The sequence below is a fragment of the Watersipora subatra genome, chromosome 4 (genome assembly GCF_963576615.1).
Source record: "Watersipora subatra chromosome 4, tzWatSuba1.1, whole genome shotgun sequence".
Taxonomy (NCBI): domain Eukaryota; kingdom Metazoa; phylum Bryozoa; class Gymnolaemata; order Cheilostomatida; family Watersiporidae; genus Watersipora; species Watersipora subatra.
Genome location: NC_088711.1, coordinates 20,329,576 through 20,345,085, shown reverse-complemented (window position 1 = coordinate 20,345,085; position 15,510 = coordinate 20,329,576). Strand labels below are relative to the sequence as shown.

Here is a 15,510-nt window from a genome sequence, read left to right as displayed (position 1 = left end):
ATACTAGTTCAGCAGCAACTGTTATTTATAAAAGAAAACATAGATTAATGCTTAGCATTAATTTTGCTGAAATGGTACACATCGCACAGGCTGTCCTGGATGCCTGACAAACTATCAGGAAAGTTTGACAGTTGCAAACTTTCCCAAATGCCATAGGTTTAAGGTGTCCATAGTTGATGAATAATTGTTGAGATGACAACTCTCACATACAGCGAAATAGTGTGAACCAGACTTAAGGGTTTCAGATCTGCCTTGTGGGACATTGGCTCACAGTTGAGTGCGTACCTGGAAATTTACCCTGATTGCTGGGCTCAACAATTTTGTCTTATACCTAGACCAAATGTGTCTTACTTTTTCTGGTTGATTTTACGGACTTAATAGCTGTAATAACAGCGTTAGAATAGTTTCATCATAAAGTAGATGCTGATATTAAAAGGTTATTATTATTATTGCACATTCAAGTTGTATATGTATTTCAATTGAAATTAGAGAAGAAACCTAAAATTGATCAATGCACAAACTATCTGTTACAGTGCACAGCAGTGAGACAAAGGAAAAAAAGCAAAAAAGGGAAGGAAGTGTATAACGGAAGTATTTACTCTGCGAGTACAGGGGTCGAAGGGGGAATGGTACCGGAACATGGAGAAGTTATGTATGGTGGTCACAGGAATGATGGTAGGTACAAAAGCAAACAACCCAAGTAGTTATCAGTTATAAAATAAGCTCTGATAGTTTGATTGATTCTAAGTTGTCTTCATTACGAAACAGAACAATTCTTCTGTTTCTTCATTTTTTATTATTTTGCGACAATTAATTATTAAAAATCTGATACATTCAAGTGAAAGCCAGTCTTTTTTACACAGTTCATCAAATTTAACAATTGCATCTCATCATTGTGTGTAGAAACTACCATAGTTCTTTTACCAGCGATTTGAACATAGCAAATCATTCTATCATTATCATCGCTTGTAATTGTTGCATGTAACTGCGCATTCTGCCAAATGAATATCAGTGTTATACAACTAGTAATCATTTACACAGGTTTTTCATTTCACTGAAACTTTTTGTGTAAGTATGCAGTAGTTGTAACTCGGCTTTATTTGTTTATTTGTTCTCACCTTTTGCACACGATGCACACTGTACACGGAGGCTTATCAATGAGTACCTGTCTATCAGGTTAGCTAGTAACGGTGACAACTAGCGACCGCTTGAGAGAGCTGTGTACAGTTGCTACTCTCGTCCTCTTTGTTATTTGGGGCTGGTGTGTATCTCGCTATCATTTTCCTGCTATTGTGATTGCGCTACCAATTTGTTATTATTAATCCCACGATGTATACGAAGAGCAGCTCATGTCAATGCTCGATAACAACTGTATGTGCGTGTACAGCAGTCTTCACGCTGCAGTTACGATATGCAACACCTGTTTGTACCGAGTAGCTGTCCTTTGACCCACTCAGCAATGTTAGCTTGGCAAGTTCAGCTCCTGTAAGGAATCAATCTTTCCACATCCATCAGAAATATTTGATTGATAATTCTTGGTTAGCAGGTTCTCTCGCATCGCTTATGTTGATGCATTCTTGTTTTCATCTTGCAGGTAAACTGATGGATGATGAACCACTTTAAATTTAATAAATGTAAATAGGAAGGAGACTGATGACATCACTGACTCAGTCGAGACTTCTTCCCAATACATTCACTGAATAACTTTCAGAAGCCGTTTTGTACTACATACGCATTGTTACTGTTGTTACCACCAGCATTCCTTAGCCTTTGTTGGACTCACCTTTTTGTGCAACAGTTCTCCTTTTTCAGCACCTGAAATTAAAGCACTGCTTTTTCATTTAATATACATAAATATACATGATATGTTTTTATAGTTTTTTATAATTAATATTATGTTAGACTGATGAAACCATAAAGTGAAAAGTACCCCTTGTGTTTTATACACATCAATCATATTTTCAGTCTGTTTTCAGATTAAAACATTGACTAAAAGCATGATGTGCAGAGACTTCCACATTTACTTGTTTGTTTTCGAATCACTGCAATATTATACAAAGATTGTTAGATAAGATATTATTTGAAAGATCGAATAATTTAAATTGTTAACAATAATAACTGGGTAATGGGTGCACCTTATAAAAATCATTGCAGATTGAAAAAAATCTCTCTTTAATCTATGCTGTATCGTGTACACAATAATCAGAGCAGACAACTCCCTTTAATGTCAAAATAAAACATTTCTCACTGCCTGAGCAATAAGAAGACAACTCCAGTTAAACATTAATATAATTTATACACACCCACCTGGGTATGTTTTTATGTTGTAAATGGTGTGTAATAGCAGAGTGAGGCTTTAAAATATCTAGGTGGATCATAAGTTTTGATTACTCAAGCTTTTAGGACCCTCTTTGGCAGTTCCTACAGCATCAAACATCCGTGCAACGCGAAAGTGAAATGAAAGCAGCTGAGTTTGGTAATCTGTTTTAGTGTCAGCATAAGTTAGTAGAATTTTGCAGACACCTTTAATAAGCTTCTCATTCTCTTATACATTCCTATCACATACCTGACTGTGTGTCATGTAAAACGAATGCTATAAACATATAAACATAAATATAAACATGTGAGGGCTCAATAGTATCACAAAAACCTCATCAGCTGTGCCAGAGCCTAGAAATAGTAAAAAGAGCGAGCAGCAGCTGTTGCCTTATCTTCTATCTTCTACATATATATATTTCTCAAAGTATGTTGCATGTCGTATGTCTGTGTGCATTCCAGATATAACTATTAAAATCTTGGAATAAAGAATCTGTACAGAGGAAGATTTGATCTCAAACACTACTTTTGGCCAGTCCGATGCCCTACCCAATAGGCCACAGTAAGTGGCGTAAGTAAGTTATTGTCATTAGCTTTCACAAAGCTAACTAAAATTTTCCATTGGCAATCTGCCAGGCTAATAACAAGTGGCAGGCAACTCTCATTATTTATCTTTGTTAATAAACTAGTTTTTAAACTTTAACTTTTAAAGTGTCTGAATAAAATTTAAAGCTATTTTTGTGAAAGTCTAGCAAAATAACACTATCTGGACTGGACTATAACATCCAGGAGCTGCTAAAAGAACTTTTCAAAACTTCTTTTCTGCAGCTGATTATTTGCCTCGTGAACCAGTGTTTTATTCATGCCTGTATTCCCCAGTTGCAAGTTGGGGCGGCAAATGCTAGGCAACTAGCTATGAACACCTAGGAGTTTGTGGGCGGTGTAAGCCCCCAACATGGTTCCGGGCAGCGCCCCGAAGCTCTGGACCCTCAACAGCCCTCAAAGTATGCATAAATGCAATCAATTGCAAACACCAACCTAGTATCATATCAAAAACTGACACTAGTTTTTAGAGAAAGTGCAGCAGACAAAGTAATGCTAAAGATCAATAACTTGAATAGATGATGCACCATTTTAAAACTGCCTGAAGGTCGTTGGGCTCGATATGCGCTAAAGTTTTCTTATACACCATTGAGTATTAACCTGGTACCGTCTGTGTAAGAACAAACATCTTAAAGTAAACAATTTATAGTTTGCTTCACAATATATTTGATAATGTATTCAACGGTTCATCACATTTTATTAAACACTTCACAAAAAGTGAAGTTTTTCAAACTTTATAGTTTGAAAGAGAGATTTTGAGTTTCAAACACAAAAGAAATGGACCAGTCAATTTTTTAAGGAGTTAGCTGCAATGTGCAGTCAATGCGCAGCACAATGCCTTGTAGCTAGGCAATGAGGTTGATTAAAAGAATTATTTTATAGAGTGAGAAGATAACTCCGGCAAATATTATTAGAAAAACTTTTCAAAGATTTTAAATAGTTTTTGGTCAAACTTTAGCAGGTTGAATAATGAGTCACCATGAGCTACCAATAAAGCTTTCTGTTTGCATCCCACTCAAGATATCTGCTACAGCTTTCTACCATAACTTTTTTTGTAGTTTCTTGTATAATGCTTTCCAGTTGTTATATAAAACACAGCACTTCTTACGTGTTCTGACACCCGTTCCTGCCTTCATCCAACGTAGTCAAATTTTGTAGAGCAAGGAAATAAAGATGGCAAGCTCTATTTGAACTATGTGTGGTTACATAACAACCCTATTAGAAATGTGACTGGATGTGTGGCAGCTTTTGATTACTAAAGTCAGCGGATAAAGACATTCAATTGAAATAGTTTTTTCAAAAAGTATAATTTCAAACTTCAAAACAAAAGGACTGAGCATAAAAGTTCTTAAAATAAATTGCAAATTTGCTTGTAAAAACAATATGTTTTAAATACAAAACGAATAGCACAAATGCCAAATAGCATTGTGGGGCAGTGACCTGGCCACCCTCAGCTAACATAAACTTGTAACAATGAGATATGAAAATAATGTAGCTGGTGAACCAGAGGTAAAGATTTGAACTGCCAATTCTTAGATGTTGTGTTGTCATGCATACCTATCAACCCTAGATAGACAGGCTTAACAACTAAATAACAAGCCAGCCAATGACTACTAATCCCTGCCATTCTCTCAACCCACTCTTCTTAAATAAATGGTTTTCTTTACTCTTTGCCTTATTGTGGCTTTTTGTCTAAAACTTATTCTAGCTTTCAGCGTTTCAATAATTCGTCCTATAGAATGGCTAGAATGTTTCAGGCTTGTGAATGAGGTGACCAGCCTAAAGTCCCGTACATAGATACAGTTTGCAGAGAGGAATTCAATACACTTGTTACATAGCAATTCACAATCCAACTACCAGTGATAGTCATGAACTACTAACCATACAGCTGCATAATAATATCCTATTGACGCTATCAAAGCTGCCAGTATTTTAAACACTCAACTACAGTCAGTTGGCTGTCTCTAGTTGCCTTTACAAACAATACCAGAACTACTATGCTAGAAGAGCTCAAGTTGACAAGACTTTATGAGACACTAGTGACTAGTGCATTCAATTGTCAAATCTGCTAATCATAAGAAGCAAGAGTATCGTATCGCTCTAAGAAAGCTGTTGTAAGCTGAAGACAGTGATACAGACCCTTTGCAATTTAGCCTTCTTTATCATAGTCCAAACTGTAAACATAGTTTATTAAAACACAGTTCAGCTCAAATCACATTAGTCATTAGGAAAAAGTTTGCGGCAGGGATGACCAAATGATTTTGGTCGCAATCCACTACAGTCCAATCTAACACATTAAAGATCTACAATGAGCTGAAAATGTGCATTTCCCTTTTTTACTATACATAAACATGCAATTATTTGTGCACATCTTAAAACAAGGAGTCAAATACAGTTTTTAAAAAGCTTTGTTTATATACATAATTAGACTAAAAATCAGTGAAGGAATCTCCAGTAATAAATATGTGTGATATCAGTGAGAGAAATGATGAGGGGGCTTTGACTTCACAATACTATCAAATTGCGGTTCCCTGCTACTTACAGCAATTCTTAAAGTTCATGAAGATGAGTCCTTGCGAGACATGTTCTATGGCAAAAACAAATTGGTTTGATAATATATGACCAAATAACTAGAATAAAAAATTCACAGCTGGAGTTATTGTCCTTTTTATTGCGTTGAGAGGACAACTCAATCTGATAAAAGTGTTGAAACATTTTAATACTGCTGATGTGTTGGTTGTCATTATTTCAACTGTATCTCACTTGGTATTTCTTAATCAAAAGGTGCATTAAACAGAGTCATCTTATGATGTTTGCTGGCAGCAGCCAATAAGAATCAAACTTCGCATCGAGGCAAATTGTGGCAGTTTGATGATTGCTGGTTATAAAACCTAAAGTGCTGCAAACCATTATGGCTGATATGCCTGAAACTGCTACTGTTGTTTATAATAGATAGAATTCACCACCTTTCTCACATAATGTAATTTGTATTACTTATGGGCGGATGGGCAATTGTAATGACATTTTATTAAAAATGTTTTTTTTTAATTATATTAAGAATGACAAATTGTTTTGGTGTGACACATACCAAGCTCATGCTATCAAAATAAGTTTACAGATTGAAGTTTGGCATTAGATCTAGATAGATGCCTTCTACATAGATATATCTGTGTAGTATTTTTTAAATTTGATATGAATCAAGCTACCTTGTGAATTCTCACACCTCCTCTCCTTTCACTGCAACAGAGAAATAGCATAGCTGTATTTTATTAGCTTGATGTGTGTAATTATTATCATTATATTATCAACCAAGAACTTCACCAACACAATCTCTTCTCTATAACTTGGGAAGATGCCAGAAAAAAACTCACAATTGATTTGTGTCATTAGTGCTAAACTATGTTGAATTGATTTCAATTCAATATTGATAGCTTTCCGCTGTAAACGATGAAACTAATAGTCTAATTTTTTGTCAACGAATTCCTTAAATACTTTTAAGATATTGAGCAAATTAGGAATATACATACCATAGTTTAGACTGAGTTGATTAAAGCACAACAACTTACTAACTGTAAACACCGAGTAAGTTAATATCTTGTTTTTATTTTTCGGAAGCTGAACAGCACTTTTGCATGCATTCTGTAAAGACATAAGTAAAGTGAAACCACACTAACATTCTGCACAGACATTAGTAAAGTGAAACCACACTAACATTCTGTACAGACATTAGTAAAGTGAAACCACACTAACATTCTGTACAGACATTAGTAAATTGAAACCACACTAACATTCTTTACTGTACACCAATCATTGTACGTTTCTGTCTGACGGCAGTTGCAGGTTCCACAGATTATTAACAGTTTCAAGGAAAAAAAATTTTTTGAGTCATTTGTGAGATTTTAACATATCCTTAAAGATAAGTATTGTATTTGCCTTGCAGAGATCTGGATAAGTTTGTTTTATTGTAATAAATGCGGTCTATCTTTACCAACTACAGTGTAAGACATCTTCAATTTAATTTGTGTAAAAAAGCACTGCTGAACAGATATTATATAAGCAGATATTATATGATATTAAATATAGCAAAAATATGTTTCTTCCATGCCAATTCTAGCACCTCAAGTCTCAAGGTGTGTCATGGGTTGCTACCACACGGTACCACAAGTTTCTAGGTGTGTCGTGAGTTGTCATCAAACAGTGACACACTACCAGTTTTACTTGAACACTGAATGCGTAGTACGGTTGCTGGTCGGCAGGCTGTGGTTGTGCTATAAACAATAAGCCTTTCATCATGCCACCCTGATTCTTATATAATCTCTAATAAGTAGCTTATAGAAGACTTTTTGTTTTTTTCTTGTGTTGTCATACATGTTCAGCAGCGGAGAATCTAAACTGCATATCAATATTTTGCTGATTTAGGTAAAGATTCACCTCGATATACATGTACATACTTAGCTCTATGGCATTTTTGACTGAGTAATGCAAACAAAAAGGACATATATAATTTGGAAATGCTATAGAGTGCTAGGTAAATAACTCACCATTGGTTTGAACGAAGGAAAGTTTAGACCTCAAATATTCTTATTTCCGAGAAAAAAATATTTTTCTGGCATAAAGAAGGGCATCAAGCATTAAGAATTATCATAAACCATCGTTGCCTTGTTGTTGTTTAGTAAAAATGTAGCATTGTGTAACTTCTGTTTGAAATAATCATCTGCTTTATATCGTTTTAGAACATACATGTTTAGAGCTTGATTTTGGCTACATATGTCTATCTGTCCATCTGTCTGTGCGTCTGTCTGTCCGTCTGTCTGTGCTCGGTCTGTTTGTCTGTCCGTTTGTTACATGAATAGTCAGTTTCGATGCATTATTTGCGTGACAGCCTGCAATATCATAGTGATATGTTTCATATTCTAGACAGAATAAGTTGATGGCCAACCTTAATGGTTTATGTATTTCAGAGAGAAACAACACTCTAAAAGAACTATCCCTCAATTTCTAGTTTAGTAACTGATGCACTGATGCCCACAAGGTCAGTGAAATAAGCGTTACCAAGCCGTAGAAATTTTAATAATTATTGCAAAGATAAGCTTGATATCGTATATATAAATAGATATTGTCTCAATTTATAAACTGATCAGAACAAATAATGAAAGTAGGAAGTTCCAAAAGGTAAGTTTTAATCACAAAATAGTAGTGTTATTGATAAATTTGCTGAACACAGTTTTGCTTTCGAATGAATTCAGCTCTAAATGAACAGATTACAACTTGAAATGATGGTAAAGTTACCTATGTAGACATAGACACAACATGAGTCAGTCATCAGCATGCTATGTTTTGTGTCTACTCAACTTTGCTGCTAGAAAATACTTTATTTGTTAATTTACTAGACCAAACCATCACCCATAGTTATTTCTACCTTTGACCAAAGTGTGTAATTGGATCACTTAAAATAATAAAAGTAAAAAGTACTAATGTCTTATCTGATTACATAACACAAATTATAGCATTGTGGTCGTTAATCCTGGTTCGTACCAGTCGATGTATTTCCAAACTCTAAGCAGTCGCACTTGTTAGACAAACGCTTTGTATTCAAATACGTGTTGTTCAAGTTAAGCTTTCTTTAACAATCTTAGCGTCATCAAGAAATTAAGCAGATTCTTAAACACCTGAAGGAACCAGAGAATTAAATTTAGCCATGAGCGTAATCATGTACCATGAGGATTGATCACCATTGCTTTAGCTGACTCATCACAGATATTTAATAAACCTGCCTGTAATCATCAACCGACTACAGGGAGCTACGCCATAAGCATTTTTAAACACAGAGTAGAAAAAGACTGGCTCACACATCAACTATTACACTCTCAACTATGTGACGGTAAGCGAAATCAAGCAAGGTTTGGACTCCGCTATAAACATGTAGCTAAAAGGAATTTAAAATGGAGGCAGGTCAATACAAACTTAGTGATTTGCTAGCATACATGAGCCACAACCATAGACAGTCTTAGTAGTCTCAACTGACTGCTAGGAAAGAGAGAAGGGGAGAGAGAGAGAGAGAGGAGAGAGAGGAGAGAGAGGAGAGAGAGGAGAGAGAGAGAGAAGAGAGGAGAGAGAGGAGAGAGAGGAGAGAGAGGAAAGAGAGGAGAGAGAGGAGAGAGAGAGGAGAGAGAGGAGAGAGAGGAGAGAGAGGAGAGAGAGGAGAGAGAGGAGAGAGAGGAGAGAGAGGAGAGAGAGGAGAGAGAGGAGAGAGAGGAGAGAGAGGAGAGAGAGGAGAGAGAGGAGAGAGAGGAGAGAGAGGAGAGAGAGAGAGAGGGAGAGAGAGAGAGAGGAGAGGAGAGAAGTAGAGAGAGAGGAGAGGAGTAGAGAAAGAGAAGAGGAGTAGAGAGAGAGGAGAGGAGAAGAGAGAAGAGAGAGAGAGGAGATAGAGAGAGAGAAGAGAGAGAGAGAGAGAGAGAGAGAGAGGAGAGAGAGAGAGAGAGAGAGAGAAGAGAGAGAGAGAGAGAGAGAGAGAGAAAAGAGAGAGAGAGAGAGAGAGTGAGTGAGTGAGTGAGTGAGTGAGTGAGTGAGTGAGTTAGAGAGAGAAAGAGAGAGAGAGAAAGAGAGAGAGAGAGAAAGAGAGAGAGAGAGTGTGAGAGAGAGTGTGAGAGAGAGAGTGTGAGAGAGAGTGTGAGAGAGAGAGTGTGAGAAAGAGTTAGAGAGAGAAAGAAAGAGAAAGAGAGAGAGACTCTTCTCACTTGAATTTAAATGTTCCAAAGAAGGTACTAGCATTCTAGTTGTTGCGCCTTTCTCTGTAGTTTGATTTTCGTGATGCTTGATTTGCTATTGCAATAGACAATCAAAGTTTTATGTCTAGCTTTTTCTACATGCATTTTATGATCAGGAAATGAAGATGTTGCTTCACAAACACAGGCGTTGCCGTGTTTGCTTCCTAACGGAGGATAGATGTTAATTAAAATGCTTTAAAATGAAAAGTTCTTGTATTGCGTATATTTCGTCATTTGCTAATTGATGAGTTCTTTTATTGCAGACTTGCTTTCATGTTCCGTTAAGCCCAAGGCCCATAAAGTTAAGTTGCTGGATATAGAAAAGAAGGTTTCAACATTCTTTCGAAACTTTAAGAAGTTGATTGCAATTCAGTATACTCACCCATGCGCGTAAGGTCTGCTGCTGGTTACTATAACTCCATAAACGTTAAATGTTTCAGAAAGTTTTCTACAACTTTCCTCTTCAAACGGTATATGTTTTCGGTTTTAGATTGATCCTCCTCATGAAATTTTTATATTCTTTTTTGTTCTCCTCAGGTGGCAATGAACGTTAAAAGCTGAATTTAAATGCTCTCTGGTACTATCAAAACCTCGTATTCTCTGCTCGGAGTCTCGTTTCACATGTCATTAATTGTCATACGCCCAAAGTAAAGAGTCTATGTTATAAACTAATTATATTGAACGGTATTCAATAAAAGGAAAATGGGAAGTTTAAACAAGACATGCACCACCTGGCAAAAAACCTTTGAGCTGCAAACAAGAGAGTGGCATTGATGTTTGACGTGTTTATTATTCTACAAATAACTGCACTGGGTGTTGCTAGTAAATACACCAGCAAGGTGTGCCTTGTGTCTTTATCAATCAAAGATGTACCACAAACTGTTAAATGTTATGATTGATTTTCCGATTTTTCTAACACCACCCCTATTTTAAGAGCAAACCTATCACAGACTGGCTTTTGTACCTTTAAAAGAGACCATCGCTGACATTGCTGTCGGTAAAGATCTAACAGTTTCTCAATCTTGTTTTATTGCTATGTAGTTATGACAGTAAGTTTGATTGACGTTCTCTTAGCTATGAGTTAACAAACGGTATAAAAAGCTATTTTGTTGTCTAAAAAAGTTTGAGCATTGATTGGATGGCTTGCAAAGTGTAAGCTTAAACTAAAAGCCAAAATTGATTTACAATTTTGCTTTTATTAACCTTTCAAACTCAGTTAATTTTAGTTCGTTACGGTAGATTACATTGACTGCAAGGTCAAGTGTTCTTATAGAATCTTTAGATCATGAACTGAAAGACATAATGCTTATATTTATAGCGGTGATGGAGCATCATAAGGTGCAGATTAGTGAAGCTATAAGCTAATAAGCTCTATTTTGGCAGGTGGAGCAGGTCTCTGGACTGGCTTTGAAACAAATTTCTGATAACACTCTGCTATTTATCAAAATTGTCAACAAAATTATGATATTTACGAGTAATGAAACTAAAGTGCATGGGGTGTGAAATAGTTGGTTGTTTCTGGAGTCATCTGGTACTAGTTTGGAATGCTAACAAACATTCTGAGGTAATTATCAACCCTTTGAAGAATGATCTACCAAATGGAAAAGTTTCAGTGACTTCATTCACATCAGAGTATTTGCTCTTAATTATCTTCCCTAAGCAAAATTTCTTGAGCAAGACCAACCGTAGGGGTGAGAGCTTTGGTCATTGCCTCGTCTCCGGTGAGAACAAAAACTGTTGAGATTGAACTAGTGTCGTAAGCCTTAGCCTCTCCAGCGATAACCAGTCAGCAACTTGTTCCATCACATGTTCTGACTAATTGGTCTATCAAAAATAAAGCACACAAATTATCTATGCACTTTTCCTGTTTACCACAGAATTTTTGATAGATTAAGTAAATTTGCTGGCTGCTTCAAATGGTGAACATGAAGGTGTTCTTCTTAACAAGGTGTCCCTTTGAGACGCTGAAATAATAATAATACCTAAATGTATCATTTGATACTGAGTTGACACCTTTAATAGTAGTAAAACCAACAGCCAGATTGAAAAATTTGTATATGGTACTAAAGTCAGTGTTATATACAGTGTATTTGCATTTTACATCATTTTTAATATTTCTAATAAAGGTTTGGATATGTCAAAGCAGTTTGTGAAACAACACTGAAAGGTATTTGCTGTTACTATCAAGCTGTAACAGAACAGAGCACCTAACTAAAGATGACAATTTTTTGAATAAAGAAGTTGCTGGTATTTTTCTAGCAACAATACTATTCCTTCTGTTTCAAATTCTATAGCAACTTAAACCAAAAGACTTGATAAAATCTTAACCCTATCTTAACCTTATGACTCCTATCAGGTAGAGCACCTGCGAGTCATGCCGTAGCTACAACGCTCTGGTTTAGTTATAAATCGATAAACTTCATTCGAACTTTGTATTTATGACTATAATTTTGCTTCATGGACAATACAAAACTTACCATAGTACTTAGTTATAGAACTTACTAAATACTTAAGTAATGGTCTAAATTTATAAAGCTATTCAGGTTCACATCGTTATGGTCTGTACCAGAGAATATTTCAAGTTATGGTTCATGCACATCAAATAGCATAACAGATTCGTTCAACTTTAATCTTTGCCATAAATATTAACACAATTCAAAATCTTGCTGACGTTGCTAACTGATGAGAGATACCACTTTATGGCAGTTACAAACACAATATCATTCAAGGATTATTTTAATGGTGAGAAATGCACATCAAAGACAGAAGGAAAATGGTAGACCTACCCATGATTATTATAATACTTTCTCATGTGAAGCACAGCTCTATATACTTTTACTATGTTCATAAATTCGTAAACATGAATATTCTCTGTTTGGCAGGCGTATTTACACAAGGGAACAAATGTCCGCATTATAAGTTACACTGAGTCATGATATACACTAACATTAATGTGACATCTGTAACAATTGTTGGAGTTTCATAAACTGTATCTGCTGCTGAGGCATAACTAGTTCTATCAACACTATCTTTGGCAGGTGGTAGCAAGGGTCTTTGACAGGCAGTAGCAAGTGTCTTTGACAGATAGTAGCAAGTGTCTTTGACAGATAGTAGCAAGTGTCTTTGACAGATAGTAGCAAGTGTCTTTGACAGATAGTAGCAAGTGTCTTGGATAGGCAGCAACAAGTGCCACATAGGTTTGAGAAAATCAGAATTTGCTAATTTTACTGCAAAGTGCATCGGTCAGGAAACACGTTCGTTCACAGAGTTAGAATGGTAATGCAGATGCTTCAAGCTGATACTGATCAAGCTTAAGACATGAAACACAGTCGTAAGAATTTAAATAAAATAATTATTTAACTTTACTACATAAGCTACAGAGACATCTCTCTTGCCAGAGATTTATTAGCCACAAATACCACCAGCAATTAGAGGGGGAGGTGGAGGCAGAGGAAGCACTGAGCAGTTACTATCTTCTCATCAGTAATTAACCAACAGTGGTTTGATGATTTTTTGCGGTTCCTTGCTCTTACCAAATAACAGACACTATCTACACCAGCAGCCAAGATTGACAAAGCAACACTCCAGCCTCTCCTAGTTTGCACTTCTCCTCGCATAACCCATTTTTCCTTTCTCTTCTTATTCTTCCCCCTGAAGCAAAATTGCCGAGTCTAAATTTCATAACCTATATCATCTCAGTGACTTTTCAAGGCCACTATTTTCACAAGAGCTTTTCAACATAAAATTTCTTCAATATTTTCAACAAGTCCATTGCAACCACCAAAAGAAAAGCTGGAAAGGTCAGGTACAAGACCTCATTAATACAAGTGGAATATAAGCAGAAAATGCGTGTGTAACTAGAAAAGAATGGGCGGTATATAACTCGGTAGGGCTATGTTAGACACCCAGTATTATTATAATAATCTTATGCATCAATCAATCACCAACCCAAGACAAGCCCATAGTTTACCTTCTCACTAAGCTATTAATAAAATTCTCTAAAACAAAGAAATTTGGAGAAAGTTTGGGAAAAATAAAGGTTTCCTACAATCTTGGTGGCTCGAAGTGGTTTGTCAACTAGATCCGCCTTTTTCTTCATTCGAAGAAGCACCGTATGAACTGGGCAGCGCTCTTCCTTCATCAGTATACAGAGTTCTTACTCACCTCTTCCCTTCATATCACACCTATTCATCATTTCCTCTGTAGTCATCCGCTCTTGCTTATGTACATTTGAATTCGATTGAGTAATTAATTGGCCACACAAGGCATCAGGTTTTAGTGTAAGCTTTCAGACAGCTTAGTTTTCTTTTTTATAAAGGGAGTGTTGAAGGCCTTTGATGGGTTTATGTTAAACAATTTAGTGATAGATCTTTCGTTGTCAACCGACATATAACAAATTTTGCATGCGCAACAGCAGGCACCTGAAAAAAATCATCAGGGAACCACTTGCCTGGAGTTCAAATGATTTTTGCCAATAACCTGACTAATAAAAAAGATATTTTAAAGCAATTAATTTTTTTTATTTACAGCAATGTCTCTGTTTCTCTTGAATTTTCGCCTGCTATTGGTTAATGCTAATGTTTCACTTCAATTTGCATCAATTAGCGCCTATATTTTGTGGCATGAAAACAAAATTTGCATTTTATATTATTATCAAACTGCCTATTATGTTTCCAGCTTGTTAGTTCTGGTGCGCTTAACATGGTCACATGACTTGTTGCAAAACAATCAAATTTTGGATGCTTGTGTAGTTATATGATTACTCTTTCTGATTCATGTAGAATTTTTCCACCTAAATGCATATTTATGGTAGGGCAACTCTATAAAACCTTTGTTACATCTATGTTACATGGATTACTGCGGGGTTTTAAGAGGAAACGGGTATCTCCGACATCAGTTCAATCTAACCGTTCACTAATCTATAAGTTATACTACTGTTTAACACAAAAGATACATATTACATATCACTGATGGAAATAGGTGCATCACACACCAACTTGTCAACAAAAGCCACATGCTAAAACTGACCCGTGAAAACGCAACAGTAGTAAGCTATTACTAATGCAGTGCAGGGGGATGCAGTCACAGTATATATGTAACGTACATGTATGTTTTGATGTAAATTCTATAGTTGTGAAAGAACTCCGCTAAACCAGCTCTAATGATTTACTCCTTTGTATCTAATATATTGCAAGCTCAGTGTTATCAATTTTTTTTGATCCAGCATCTCTAACAGAAGACCGGTTTCCTAGCCCGAGCTCAGTCTTCTAGCCCGAGACCAGACTCTCAATTCAAGAACAGTCCCCTAGTCTCAGGCCAGTTCTTTAGTTTAGGATCTGGTAAAGTAGCTGAGAATGCGTCGCTGTTGAAGAACACATGTTCAGACATCACAGACATGGTAATCTTTCTCTCTCTTCCTATTTAAAATCTATCGTCTGAATTAAACGCGTATCCAGCTGCCAAAAGGTTGGATTTAAGGAGTTTAAGCAAAACTGCAGCCAAAAAGGAGATCTAAAGCTTTACCTACACGGGTTTACGTTTCAAAATACCGATGGGAAGAGAGAGACCTGATGCCCTCATCCATATGAAGCACTGGCCTCCATAGACACCCATTATCAAGTACATTGACCAGTTCCTTAAATTATATGTAAGACGGAGTCTTGGCCTGAGAAGATCATCTATTCGCCATAAGTCTGAGACATCTCTTCCAGATGACAGCTTCGTAAACGTCACTGAGATGAGCAATGCATCCGTATTAATCTCATATTCATTGACATTCAATCAGCTAGAACAAACTAGGGAGACGATCATTGCTCATAAATTA

At 36.2% G+C, this 15,510-nt stretch overlaps 1 protein-coding gene across 1 annotated transcript in view; it reads left to right on the top strand.

Annotated features, from left to right (window-relative positions):
* Positions 1-2,127, top strand: part of LOC137394022 (uncharacterized) — a 39,416-nt gene extending 37,289 nt beyond the window's left edge. The window contains exons 29-30 of the mRNA XM_068080737.1: positions 534-675; positions 1,595-2,127. Of these exons, the coding sequence (XP_067936838.1) occupies positions 534-675; positions 1,595-1,623 (171 nt within the window). The 3' untranslated portion in view covers positions 1,624-2,127. The remainder of the gene's footprint in view (positions 1-533; positions 676-1,594) is intronic.
* Positions 2,128-15,510: the final 13,383 nt, after the last annotated feature.